Below are 12668 nucleotides of genomic sequence, written 5' to 3' on the forward strand. Positions count from 1 at the left end.
AGAGGATCAGGGGAGGCAGGAACACCCATGGTACACGAGTCTGGTTCCTGTTTGGTGTCACTTTACAACACTTCGCCCCCCCTTACCTCCCTCTCCTCCTACACCCAGCCTCCCCCCTTGATGAGAGTCTATGCCACGCGTTGGATCTCAGCCAGAAAGAATGTGGCAGTCTGGGATATAATTATCCAATTGAATTGGGAAAGGGGTGTGTGGTGGTGGTGTATGTGTGTGTGTGCGTGCAGGGGAGGCCTGATTTTAATCTAAGTTTCACAGAGACACCAGATGTTGTAGTTAAAGCAAACAAACACTCCATGAAGACAGAAAGAGATGGAGAGTTTGAGAGAGAGACGGCGCCAAAAAAAGACAGAAAGAGAAAGAGAGTGAAAGAGAGATGGAGAGGGGCAGAGCTCTGGTGTGGTGGCTGGGTGGTGCGGCACCTCTAATCCATCTGCATGGTTTCTTCTTCATCACCCCGGTCTGGTCTGATGTGAAAGGAGGAGACCTTCTCTCCGTCATGGGAGAGAGTGCTCTCGACCTCCCACACACTCACACACACTCACTTGGCTACTGAGTGTAAAACACTCCCTCAGAAAGACAGGAAAATGACTTGTTATGTGGTAACCGGCTGCTGCAGTGCACTGCAGTACAACACCTATGGGAAAACACACAGGCAAGCACTCAGACGGATACACACACACACACACCACACACACAGACAGTTAGTAGCCCTCAACAGGACAAAAAAATTAGGTTGGAAATGTTGATTCTAAAAATACAAGTCAACCCCCTTTGAAACACCCCTTTCACACATCTGAGCCATTTTGAGCTACAGAGTCAACATTAGAATAAGGCTGTGTGCCGTTAAGCAGACCGCTAACTAGCTGTGGTTCCAGTATTTGACTCAGAGCAGTAATTCATGCAGCTATGCTGACTAGCCCTGGGGCAGAGTGGAACATTTAGCCGGCCCTGACTCAGGGTCCTGGAGTATAGTATGAAGGATTAGGAGAGCCATGAGGAGGAGGGAGCATAGGACAAAAGGAGATCTCTGCTCCTGGACACAAACACATAAAAAAACTAAAGCTCTAAACTGTAGACCAATACAGTCTGTGTCCTTGACTGAACACAAGCGCAATGACGAACGCAGTACATTTCCCTTTGTCAGAGACATTCTTCTTGACATTCTCAAAGACAGAAAAACATTCTTTCTCCCTCTCTCTAACAATCTGGTGAAATATACAAGGTACTGCCTGACTTCCTTAAACACACACTTCTTCACCCTGTCCACGCTGTGTTGCTACAGCCCAGAGTGGTTACGCCTCTTTACTGCTCCTCAGATAGAGCGGAAACAGCAGCCCTGGACCCCAGCCCTCCCCACCTGCCAGCTCACACTCACACTGGGGTAACGACTTCAACTCAGGTACTTAAACTGCTCAAGAAAACAATGTAGGATTTAATGGAGAAAGTCACACAGTACCTTAACCTTGCTAGATCTACAGGCTTCCCATGTGCTCTTCTAGGCTGTATACATCAATGGCTTATATATGGCTCCATTTGTGACCAGAAGAAGGCCACCATCTGACTACCCTACCCCTCTGAGTCCTTCTTTTGTTTTTGAAGGCTGTTTATGACACTTTCACTGTTTTACTGGATGAGCTTAGATGTTAAGTCACTGGGGGGGGGAGCATCAACATTAAGACATCAACTCACTTTCAAGTTGTTTAAAGGGTAAATTAACAGGTCGATTCGTGCTGGATGGGGTTTAAGTCTGTTCTTCGAAGTCTGTATGATAAAATAAATAATTGATGTAGATGTTGGCATTTTGGTTTTATATGCTGCATAGCATGGGCTACAGTACACAGATAAGGTCAACTTCTTTCAAAGAATATCTTTAAAGGGAGACTTAAGGGATGAATAACTGAAAAGACCCAGAGGCACCAATTTAAAGACTGTCTGAGTTGTTAAGTGGAGTACTACTTAATGAAGTAAGTATATTAGCAAGGGAATGAGGAAAGGGGGCTGGGGAAATGAAGACCAAATGTGGCATGGTTTCTTCACTGTAGTCACAGAAACTCCTGTCTGAAGATTCTGGCATCTTGCGTCTGCAAGCATGTGTAAGCCTCATGAGTACAGTAGAGTTTAGTCGAGTCCTCATCAAATACTCATCAATGATGTAAACCTATTTTTGAATAGGTTTTCAACTTTTCTCAAAACTTTCTATTGAAAATATTTTTCAAACCTTCCAAACTTTTTTCAAAAAATTCTCCCACACAGTGAAAAGCGAGGAGGAGGAGAGGGGAGAATAGAGAAGCGTAGAACAGAGTAAAGCAGAGCACAAGAGTCACGGCGGAAACGTAGCCATGCCAAGAGTACAATGCTAGAGGTGCACACAAGAAGCAATCTGCAGATAGTTTGAGGGAGAGAGAGAGACATATATTCACCTGGAAATGATCATCTGGCGAATGTGGAAAACATGTGTGCTATATGGAGGGATGTGTGTGTGTGTGTTCTATAAGACTGTGTGTGTGTGCAAGTTGAATGGAATACCCTTCTAGAACATTGCTCCTTTGAAGTCCTCTGAAACTTTGATTATTTCTACTGGGTCTCATCTTGTGTGAATCCCGTCTCTAGAAGAGGCAGATGAAGTGTGAGAGAGGAGTCCTTGTATTACTGCCCCACAGCAGGTTAGACTGTACTGTACCAAGGCATGAAACATTCAGCGTGGTAAAGGTAAAAGAAAATAGAGCTTTGCTCACACAGCTGAGGTCAACCAGCAGCATCATATTTTTGTACGGTTTTCAGCACCCGTCAGTAAAGTTTTCCAGCTCTGGACTGGGTTGAGAGAGAAGGGCTACTTTGTGCCTTTCCTGGTCCTCCAGGGGCCTCCCAAGCCTGCCTATTGGAACTAGTCAGAGGACAGAACAGGCTGCAGGTGAACTATATGGTATGAAACAGAAAAACTGAGATCAGTCATACCTGCCATGTTTGTTACATGATAGATGCTCCCATTTTTATAATCAATGAGTCATGCATGACGAGTCCTGACTTTGAATCTCGCCATCTGTTCCTACATCAATCTTGTTAGATGGCTTACGGTTACATTAAGCTTATAAGAACCTGACTAAAGCTCCCCTGAGAGTCTTAAGGAACACATCTGAGGGCTGGTCCTCAGAAGAGAAGGGATGCCAGCAGCAACTCTTAAGTGAAAGTGACGGCCCAGCAACGTTATTAGGAGGATTCCTGAGGAGCCTGCTGTTGTCATGAACACAGGGCAGCGCTACAAATCAATGAGGGAGTTCATTAATGAGGAGGCATAGCCTGTCGTGGAACAAAGGCACTGAACAGAAGATGTCCCAGGCAATCTGGGGCAGGGCTTCAGATGGGGCACCCCCCACCCTGGACCCCAGACCCCCAGCTAAACAAAGGCCAGTGCACTCTTGACCTCCTCCTCAATAAATGCCCCTCCCCCGCCTCCAGTCCACTGAGATAGTTTTGAGCATACTTCTTCATTCCGATGTCCTGTGTGTGTGTGTGATCATACTGCAACACAGCCCAACAGTCAGGTAGCATCACGCGGGACCCACTCGATTGGGACAGGACTCCCCACCCCACCCCACCCCCACCCTCCAAACACAACACACCCTTCCATCAGCATGCCCCATGGGAAAGCATTTTCATATGCGTGGGAGCCCAGTCTGAGCCTGGGTGATACAGAAAGGGCTTGTAGCCCCTAGATCATTGGAGGGACACACCTCATGCTTCAAAGATAAATCCTGAAGGAAAACACTGAGGGAATTCCCATCTCCCAGACAGGAAGAAAGGATTTTAGTTTTTTTTATAGTAGGGTTAGTGTGACATCTAATACGTTGAGAGGACATGACAGCACTGTGCCCAGTTCTATGTGTCTCTTACCAAATTCGAAAAAAAATGAAAAAGAACTGGATACATTTGCATCTATTAAAGTCTGACAGCAGATCTTTAAGGAATACAACACAAGAGAGAACAGACTTGGACACTGTTGATCCTACCAGCGACCTCATTTCAATTACAGAGAGTACATTAAGCCTCTTAGGAGGAAAAAACAGGCCAAGGTGGCCGGCAAACAGGCCAGATCAGGCTAATAGGTCAACATCCCTCATAGTGTATGTGAGTGTATGTCTGTGTGTGTCCACACATTAGGGTCCCTAAAGCCATTACGCCTTGATTGTCATAGCATCTAATCTCTATGAGGGCTTGTTAAAACTGCCCTTCATCCAAACCACCTGTTCCAGAGGGCAGCTGTTGCCTCCAGCCTGGTTATAAACCTATCTTATTGGAGATAAAAAACTATTACTCTTAGTGAAAGGGAGAGAATGAGTTGAAGTGTAGGAAGGCTACTGCTGTTTCAGCTCATTCACTCTGATAACAAACTCTTGTCTGTTGGATTGGCCAGTTGGAAACTAAACTACTGATATCATCATCAGTTTACACAAGATAAGGAGGGGATCCAATTCTCAGAGCTGGGGCAAAGAAAGAAACAGAACAGCACCAACAACAAATGGTTGGGTTTTAGATTTAAAGTTCCGCCTAGTGTTTCCAAGAGCATGACAGAGTGTCTTAATTGGTAACATTCTCACAATGCAGCCAGCCTTGACATTCACCCAAGCTTTGCCCCATTTCTTTTCTAAACTCCTGAGTTTCTGTGAGAAACCACTTGAGTATTCTAGTGGAGGCTCATCCTTATTGTATAACGAAGCCAGGAATCAGTCCCTGAGAACCAGTCCTATAGAGAGGGTGCAGGGAGGGCATGGCTAAAGCTAGCACCAACAGTTGCCACAGATTCTAGGAATGCCAGCACGATCCCCTTGATACTCCCCAATAATCTCCCTCCAGAATCATGCAGTCTTGGACAACATGCCTTCACAGCACATTGCTGGAATACCAACGTGAAGGACTTCAGTTAGGGTGGGATTAAATACCCCCCCCCCCCCAAAAAAAAAAAATACAGGACAAAAATGTCCCTTGCAGAGCGCCGCCTATAAATAACCCTGATTCAACAGTAAAAAATGAGGAGAGTGAATGAAGGGAAGCTAAGGCCTGGTGTGCCTGGTGTTGGCCTGGTTATGGGGGTGGTGTTGTCGGAGGGATGTGTGAAGAGGCTGGGGCCCCTGGGATGCTCACAGTCCTGGAATGTCTCCCTGTGAAAGGAGGGCCTGTGGTGGTTCGGTTTGGTCGGTTCATAGAATCATTCAAAAGCCAACACAATGGAAATCCTGGGTGGCATCTTGACAGCACACTGTGCCTTTACATTCTCATGGGCTCCCATATACAGCATCAATTCACTTGTTCAAACTACATTGCGGTTATTTATAAAGTTCCCAATGATGGAGTTAGAACTTGGGAAAAAACATGGTGATATAGCCTACTTCCCTGTATGTATACCACACTGGCTAGACAGAATGCTGGCGTCACAACAACAGTAATCACACACCTGTGAGGCCATGCTGACAGTAAACCAAACCAGTCATCTACTAACTGAGTCATAGGAGATTTCATTCACAAAATGACAAGACTGGCGAAGTTGTTGCTGAACTGTATAGACGCCATGAAACAGACCCACTATTGACTTAATACTGCCAACGTTGCAGCCAACAGGGAGGGTGATAGGAGCACAGCTATTAGTGAAGTAGAACATTAAGGGGTCAGGGGAATACATCTCCTGTTTCACTAGGCTCTGCTCCGAGCCAGATCTGGAGGTGGATGTGGTAGAAATCAGATCAAGGAATATTGATTCCATTCAGATCCTCCACTTAGCTCTTCATCTTCCCTTTGGCAGAGACTTACAAAACCATGGGTAATGCCAGTGCTTGGCAGCTTCATAGCCCATAGAAGGAGGGCTCAAGTGAGGGTCATTCTCAGCTAGGAGTATGAGGGACTACCTTCACCTGGGGTTTCCTGATGTCAACAAAGGGATGGAAGTACTTTTACTTGAACTATTACTACCCTAAGGGTCGGTTTGACCTTGGTGTTAAGTGCATTGTCTTGAGCTTTGAGGTTTCCTGGTAATCCCAGACAATGCAACACTGTACTGCACTGGCATCACCAGTCACGTGTGGAGCCAGGGTATTATAAAATGAGGTAAGTGCTGAGGTAAGTGCTGAAGAAAAGGCCCAGCTTGGAGGAGTTGCCATGTTCCACAGGAACCCAGAGGGGGGTTAATGACACCAGGCACAAACATCCTCTCTCTGGACAAACTGGTTTTATAGTCGTGTGGCTTTAAGGTCACACACACAGTAATCTGAGAGGCTTGTAAACTCCCATCACCACCACCCCCCTACCCCGCTCTCTCTCTCTCTGCTGGACACATTAAGCCCATTTATTTGGCAATAAGAGACAAAGCTTTTATAGCCACAAGGCTAATTAAGGTTATGTCCACTGTAATGGGTTTATGTAGAAATAATCACACTATAGACTGGGGTCCATTAAGCCCTAAGAATAATCATGTCTTCTCCCCCGACTTGATACAGGGTTAAAAGACCAATATATAGAGAACAGATAGAGGCAATTTTATATTGATGGACGGTAAGGGATGAGAGTACAAATCATTCCGTACCCCTAAAGACTAGACAAGCTTCTCATTTGTTTACCATACTGTCACAGAGTTGGGACCAGTCCTTTGTACGAATCAGCTCACAAGCAAAACGGGAACTCTGACCATCTGGTCAGACAGGATTTTCAGAGAAATCTTCCCCTCCCAGAATGAATCCAACTCATCTGCTAGGCTAGTAGTTCTCTGATGCCAGAAGACTCTCTAGAAAGCTGCTACTGTGTTAGTCACCTCAGGTCTCTATCACTCAAGTTATAACACATTGGCACAATTGCAGACATCCCAACCTGCAGAGACTCATTTCCGGGAGGTGGATTCCACCCCCCGCCCCCCCCGGGATGCAATCCAGACGAATGAAGTACCCCCTCAACCAGCACGTACACACGTGTCATAATGCGCAATATGCACCTATATCTACCAGATATGACCATATCTCTGGCTCGCTCGAAATACAAAATCCCCGATTTCCAGGAGATTGTATAGCATTTGCGGGCGTCAGGGAGCCACTATTGAAATGCGGGAGACTCCCGGACCTTCCGGGAGACTTGTGATGTCTGCAATTGTCAAAACTGAGAGCACTATGTATTCTACTGGTGAACAATGCACATCCCAGTGCTGCTCTGCTAGCCAGGGAATTCCTGTTCCATCCAAGACGTTCAGCTGTCAGATGAAGGAGGAAAATTGAAACGTTAGCACTTTTATACCAAACAACAGCAGCCGCATCAGCAAAATGTTAGAGATTTGAACTCTTACCAAGTCCTATCATGTAGTCTATTCTACATCTGCACAGAGGTACAGTATCCTTTCAAAGCTGTAGCCTAGCTCTAGCCTAAATTGCTATCATTCGTGTGAGGATAATAAGAACATACACTTGTCATAATTCCAGAAATCTAAAAAGGTATTTCTATTGAAATGGCAACATTCAGTCTATGCTATATCAATACAATGCCTTATGGACTTGGACATGTTTAAAAGCATTTCTCCTGAAAACCGAAGCAAACGAGCTCAGTCTGGACAGCTGCATGAACACAATACATGGAAGTGTTCCTAGTCCACTGCTGAGTGTAATTGGTCAAACAGACGCAAGGCCTTGTTTGGCTCTAAAACAATGGCTGTGTGTTTTCTGGGCCTCAGAAATGGAAGGTCATCATAAGAAAACAGAAGTTTGCACACATCAGTTCCACTCTCAACTAGGAGTTCCACTCTCTAAGTCTCACTATGAGCAGGTCTGCCCAACTAACTTTACTGAAAAATAGAAGAAACAAAAAGGTTCCATCTGGAGGTGTTTGTAGGCATGTTGCACCTGTCAGTTTGAACAGGTGCCAGGCTCACTCATAACTCCTGAAACACAGGCTTATCTAGAAGGTCTTCATAGTGCCAAATGTTTAATGTCCTAGCCCCCCTGCTACTGTCAGGGTGTCATACAACAACATGCACAGGCACACACAAACAATGTGTGTTCAGTCGTGTATAAAGGTATAGTTAGTATTAGTATAGGCCTACAAATTTCACATAGTAATTGAGAAATGGTTGTTTGAAATTAAGTGTTGCCTTCTGTGCTACACTTAGTCATGAATGGAAATGTAACGATCTCGGATAGACCACCGTTCCAACAACGATACGATCTTCAAGAGAAGTATTTTCCTTACTATGCTAGTTCAAGATGACAGCTATGAACATTTTAATTCAGAAAATCTTAATATTTTCCTTGCAGAGCTTTTTGAAGATAGTTCACAATCCATAGACAAGCCTGAGTTTTGTATTAGATAATCATAAGCTACACAAACAGATAGCTTACCGTATGAAAATGCTTATTTGTATTATCTGATAGGATGAGACTGTCCTACAAGGGACACGGTATGGGGTTCACGGTATAGGCACAGAACTTAGAAAGGGTGGTCGGTTTTTCACAGTAGCCTACTACAAAGCGGAAGTCTATGATCTGCAAGTTTGTGGAACTAACGCGTCGGACAATGAAAAACATATTCAGACAGTGCAGCATTTAGACAAAGAATGCATCCGTTTCGTTGAAACAGGTGCTCCGCAAACTATTCTATTCGCTGGGAATTTAAACTATAGACCTTAATTACCATAGTAATAAATGGCGTACAGCCCTTTGTCGACCTCATATAGGTTAGCACTTGAGGTCTATTGATATTTAGTTATGAAGTGTAAAATCAAAGACCAAGAGAAGTTTGCTCTCCTCTGCACATGGTGCATCTATGGAGAAAACGCCCAACCATTCAGAACTATGACAAAGCTTCGCCAGTTAGGCAATTATGCTTCTGCATGGCAGTCTGCAAAGACGTAGTAGGCTGTGAAGTCGTGATAAGCCGTGAATCAACGGGTGATGCTACCGAATGAGGACAGTGAAGGGTCTGATCGAGTCTCACCTCTTCCAAGGCAGTGACCGTATTCCTGCAGTGGGACATTCGGGTGGTGAAGTTCGAGGCAGTGGGCGCTTTGTAATCTTCATTCGTCTCTGCCACGAACTCCGAAACTGTTATTTGGTCAGGCATAATTAATCCTTGTTTGAAAATATAGAACACGTTTTCCTGCAGTCTTCCCGTGGTGCTTGTTGGAGAGAAAAAATCACTAAGTAAAAGTCAAATGAAACGCTCCCATGTTAACCATTGGCAAATGTTGGTTCATTGAGCGCTCTCACTGAAAACCCTAGTGGAACTACGATTGAATTCTTAAGCTACACAGCAGACGGTAACGACTCCGAGCGCCTCGCGCTCTATCTGTGCTCTCCCTCCAAATTAGTGTCGAGCTCGCGCTGCAGGTAGACGTCTTCTGTAAAAGCGGCGTTGTTGTGCTTTCCTATACTGTTTCTAAGACAATGCTCCGATGAGTCCTGATAACTTCGGTATGGAAAACACCAAGACACTTCAATGAAAGCGCAGAAAGTGACAAAGGTAAAAGGAGGGATTCAATGGATGTGCGCTATCCAATGGAGAACACCAGCTGGTCGTGGTGACCCAATCACAGCCTATGGAAGGCGTGGTGTCGGGCCTTATCACGGCACCAACGTAGCTTTAAGGATTGAGCACCACCCAGAGCTTTTTAGAAAGCTCCGTAGAAATAGACAACTTTCGACCGATGACAACATACATCCTCCTACTCCATCCAAAATTATAACATTTTCCAATTTGTCTATACAATATTCCGTGGTCACATAGCAAAAAGACAGTTAGGCCTACAGATAGGCCTATTGTTTGAGACAAATATTTTGGTTAACATGATATCTTGAAGAAAAAGCCTGTGTTCCTGATATGGGACTATTGTGAAAGTTTAGCTGCTGCTTTGAGATTGCCATATCAAAGAAAACCTTTATTCATAAGCGGTTGAATAATTTTTTTTTTATCTTTAGTTGTGCAGCTGGCAATGTGCTGTGACTGTCTGCTGGGTGTAAACTGATGCATGGAATTCAAAAATGTATCAAGAGTTGTGATATAGTGTGCGAGTATCATGGGTTCACCTTTATTCATCTTAGGCTCAAAGGGAAGGCAAGTGTGCAGAGAAGACAAGACATGCACACAAATTCGGATGTATTTATAACAAACCAATGAAGCATAACCAATAATGGGAGGTCTCCTTACTGTTGCTCTGTCTCGGAAGGGCCACACCCACTGGAACAAAAGACTAATTAGAAGGATAATTAAACAATGATTGCCATCTCAATCTTTGTGGTATGTGCTATAATAAGGAACAGGTTAGCAGCATCGTGAGATACTCACAGTGTCGTGAGATGAAGAACCGTATCCCCACGAGAGTAAACATAGGGTTGTTGTTTATGAGGCACAGAAACAGAAATAAAGTGTCTTACTCTTTGGTTTCACACTTTGGTAAGAAGTGAGTGAGAGAGAGAGAGAGAGAGAGAGAGAGAGAGAGAGAGAGAGAGAGAGAGAGAGAGAGAGAGAGAGAGAGAGAGAGAGAGAGACAGGAAGAGAGACACAGAGAGAGAAAACCATCCTATCATTAAACCAAGGTTTATGAAGACTATCCCACGCTTACAGGAGCCCAAAGGAGCGACACACTCAACTCCCAAAGCACTACTGTATTTCCTGGGCTTTGTGATGAAGAATCTGCTGACGTCCCTTGGTTCATTCAGCCTCGGTAGGACAGCTAGTGGTATAAATAGCAGCTCAGCGGCGGGCTGAAACCCCGGGCAGGATCTAAATCACAACCCTTCGGCCTGTGTTCAGCACTCCTCTCTCCCCAACACATTCTTTCAGGTCCATGCCGTCTCCTGGCTAGCTGCTAAATGAGCAGGGCTGAGGCCAGAGTTGACCCTAGCCTGACCACCCCGCTGCAAGGCTCTTTTTCCTTCCAGATGTAATGAGATGCTCCACATCTTTGTTTCAGAGTTACAGCAGTAAGGCTAAGTGCAGCAACATACATCCAGGCCGACTGACACGTCTCCAATATTTCTGGAAATACATCAATTATTGGAATGTGTTAAATAAATGACTAAATGTAAATGTGGTCCATAGCCGCATTATTCGTTCAAGATCATCTTAGGAAATATCTAACATTATATTAAGGCAACAAACACTGTGCAAAAAAACCACCAAGCGACCATTGTATTCCAGTAAATGTTTACAACAAATGATACCCAGGATATAAAACCACAATGCATATTATTTCATTATAATCTAAGACTTGTTAAATGTGTTTTATTTTACAGCAAAGTAGGTGCCACAGCTCATAAAGAATTGCCAGAGCACACAGAGCTGACAGTCTGGCTAATAAACAGCTTGTTTGTGAGTGAGCAGGCATCCTCGAAATGGACCCTGGCAAACTAAGACTCTTTTCAACATTATGCCCAATTCTATTAGTTATTGCAGACAACAATGCTTGACATAAATTAGTTCTGCAAAGCTGGACAAGAATTTTGTTGAATTGAAATAAAAGAGCACATTGCATGTGTAATGTATGCTAACTTCTTTCTTTCTACACTCCTTGGCTTACAACCATTTGAATGGTCATAGAGGCTAAGACCAAGAGACATCTAAAAAGTTGCAAAAGAATGGACCTCATGGAAAGTATGGGTATTGTTTGCATTGAAAGTTTCAGTCATTGTAAAGAAAGACTTTGGGTGGGGCTTCTCCAGTACAGTTTAGACTTGTTTAGTCCAACCAAGAGCCACATACATCCAATATATCCAATATGGTAGCTTTTATTGACTTGGCACTTCCCTGTTATTGGAAACAGACACTATATATGCCAGACCACTAAGAAAGAAGGTGGTTTCCCACTCACTTTTTCCTAACTCTTGTGCCATGACTTCATGCCTAGTATTGTGTAACAGGTGGAAGAACCACAGAAAAAGTAATTTCTTATATTTCCCATCTGTGTCAATCAGTTGATTTGGAACCTTTGTAATGTAACTGTATCTGTTGATAATCATGATTTTTTTGTATGTATCTTAATATTATTATTTTAAAATATTTAATCATTTAGCAGACGCTCTTATCCAGAGCGACTTACAGTGAGTACAGGGACATTCCCCCGAGGCAAGTAGGGTGAAGTGCCTTGCCCCAGGACACAACGTCATCTGGCACGGCGGGGAATCGATTCGGCAACCTTCTGATTACTAGCCCGACTCCCTCACCGCTCAGCCATTTGAGTCCCAAATGGCTGAGCGGTGAGGGAGTCGGGCTAGTAATCAGAAGGTTGCCGAATCGATTCCAAGTGTGTCCTGTACAATCATATTTAAAAACCAATCGTGGCAGAACATAACTACCACCAAGGGAAATTATGAGATGAATGTTATTCATAACAAATGCAGCTGATTCTGATTTCTCGTCTTGTGCCTCTCTAAGAGGCATGAACGAGTCTGAGTGGTAACATGGCCTTGGAGAGAATAGGTCTGTTTGAATGTGGGAATCAATGAGCTGCATACAGTATGTACCTGTACAGAAGCTGTCTGACACATGAGGTCATTGGCTCTTCATTACCAATGTCTCTGCTTTTTAGCTCAATGTACTCTAGGATTGAGGAATCAATATCTTTCCTTTGGCCAAGGTGAAAACATCAATAGGGTCAGAGGTCAGGTGTTGTAGCTAGTTAGGTCTTTAAT

At 44.2% G+C, this 12668-nt stretch overlaps 1 protein-coding gene across 3 annotated transcripts in view; it reads right to left on the bottom strand.

Annotated features, from left to right (window-relative positions):
- Positions 1–9494, bottom strand: part of asap2a (ArfGAP with SH3 domain, ankyrin repeat and PH domain 2a) — a 37689-nt gene extending 28195 nt beyond the window's left edge. For 2 of the 3 annotated variants that reach the window (XM_084676711.1, XM_084676715.1), the window contains exon 1: positions 8977–9494. In XM_084676711.1, the coding sequence (XP_084532837.1) occupies positions 8977–9102 (126 nt within the window). In that variant the 5' untranslated portion in view covers positions 9103–9494. The remainder of the gene's footprint in view (positions 1–8976) is intronic. The other variant, XM_084676703.1, reaches the window with a different exon arrangement.
- Between the last annotated feature and the right edge of the window lie 3174 nt (positions 9495–12668).

This window comes from Hypomesus nipponensis, chromosome 3 (assembly GCF_054491055.1).
Source record: "Hypomesus nipponensis isolate SF chromosome 3, ASM5449105v1, whole genome shotgun sequence".
Taxonomy (NCBI): domain Eukaryota; kingdom Metazoa; phylum Chordata; class Actinopteri; order Osmeriformes; family Osmeridae; genus Hypomesus; species Hypomesus nipponensis.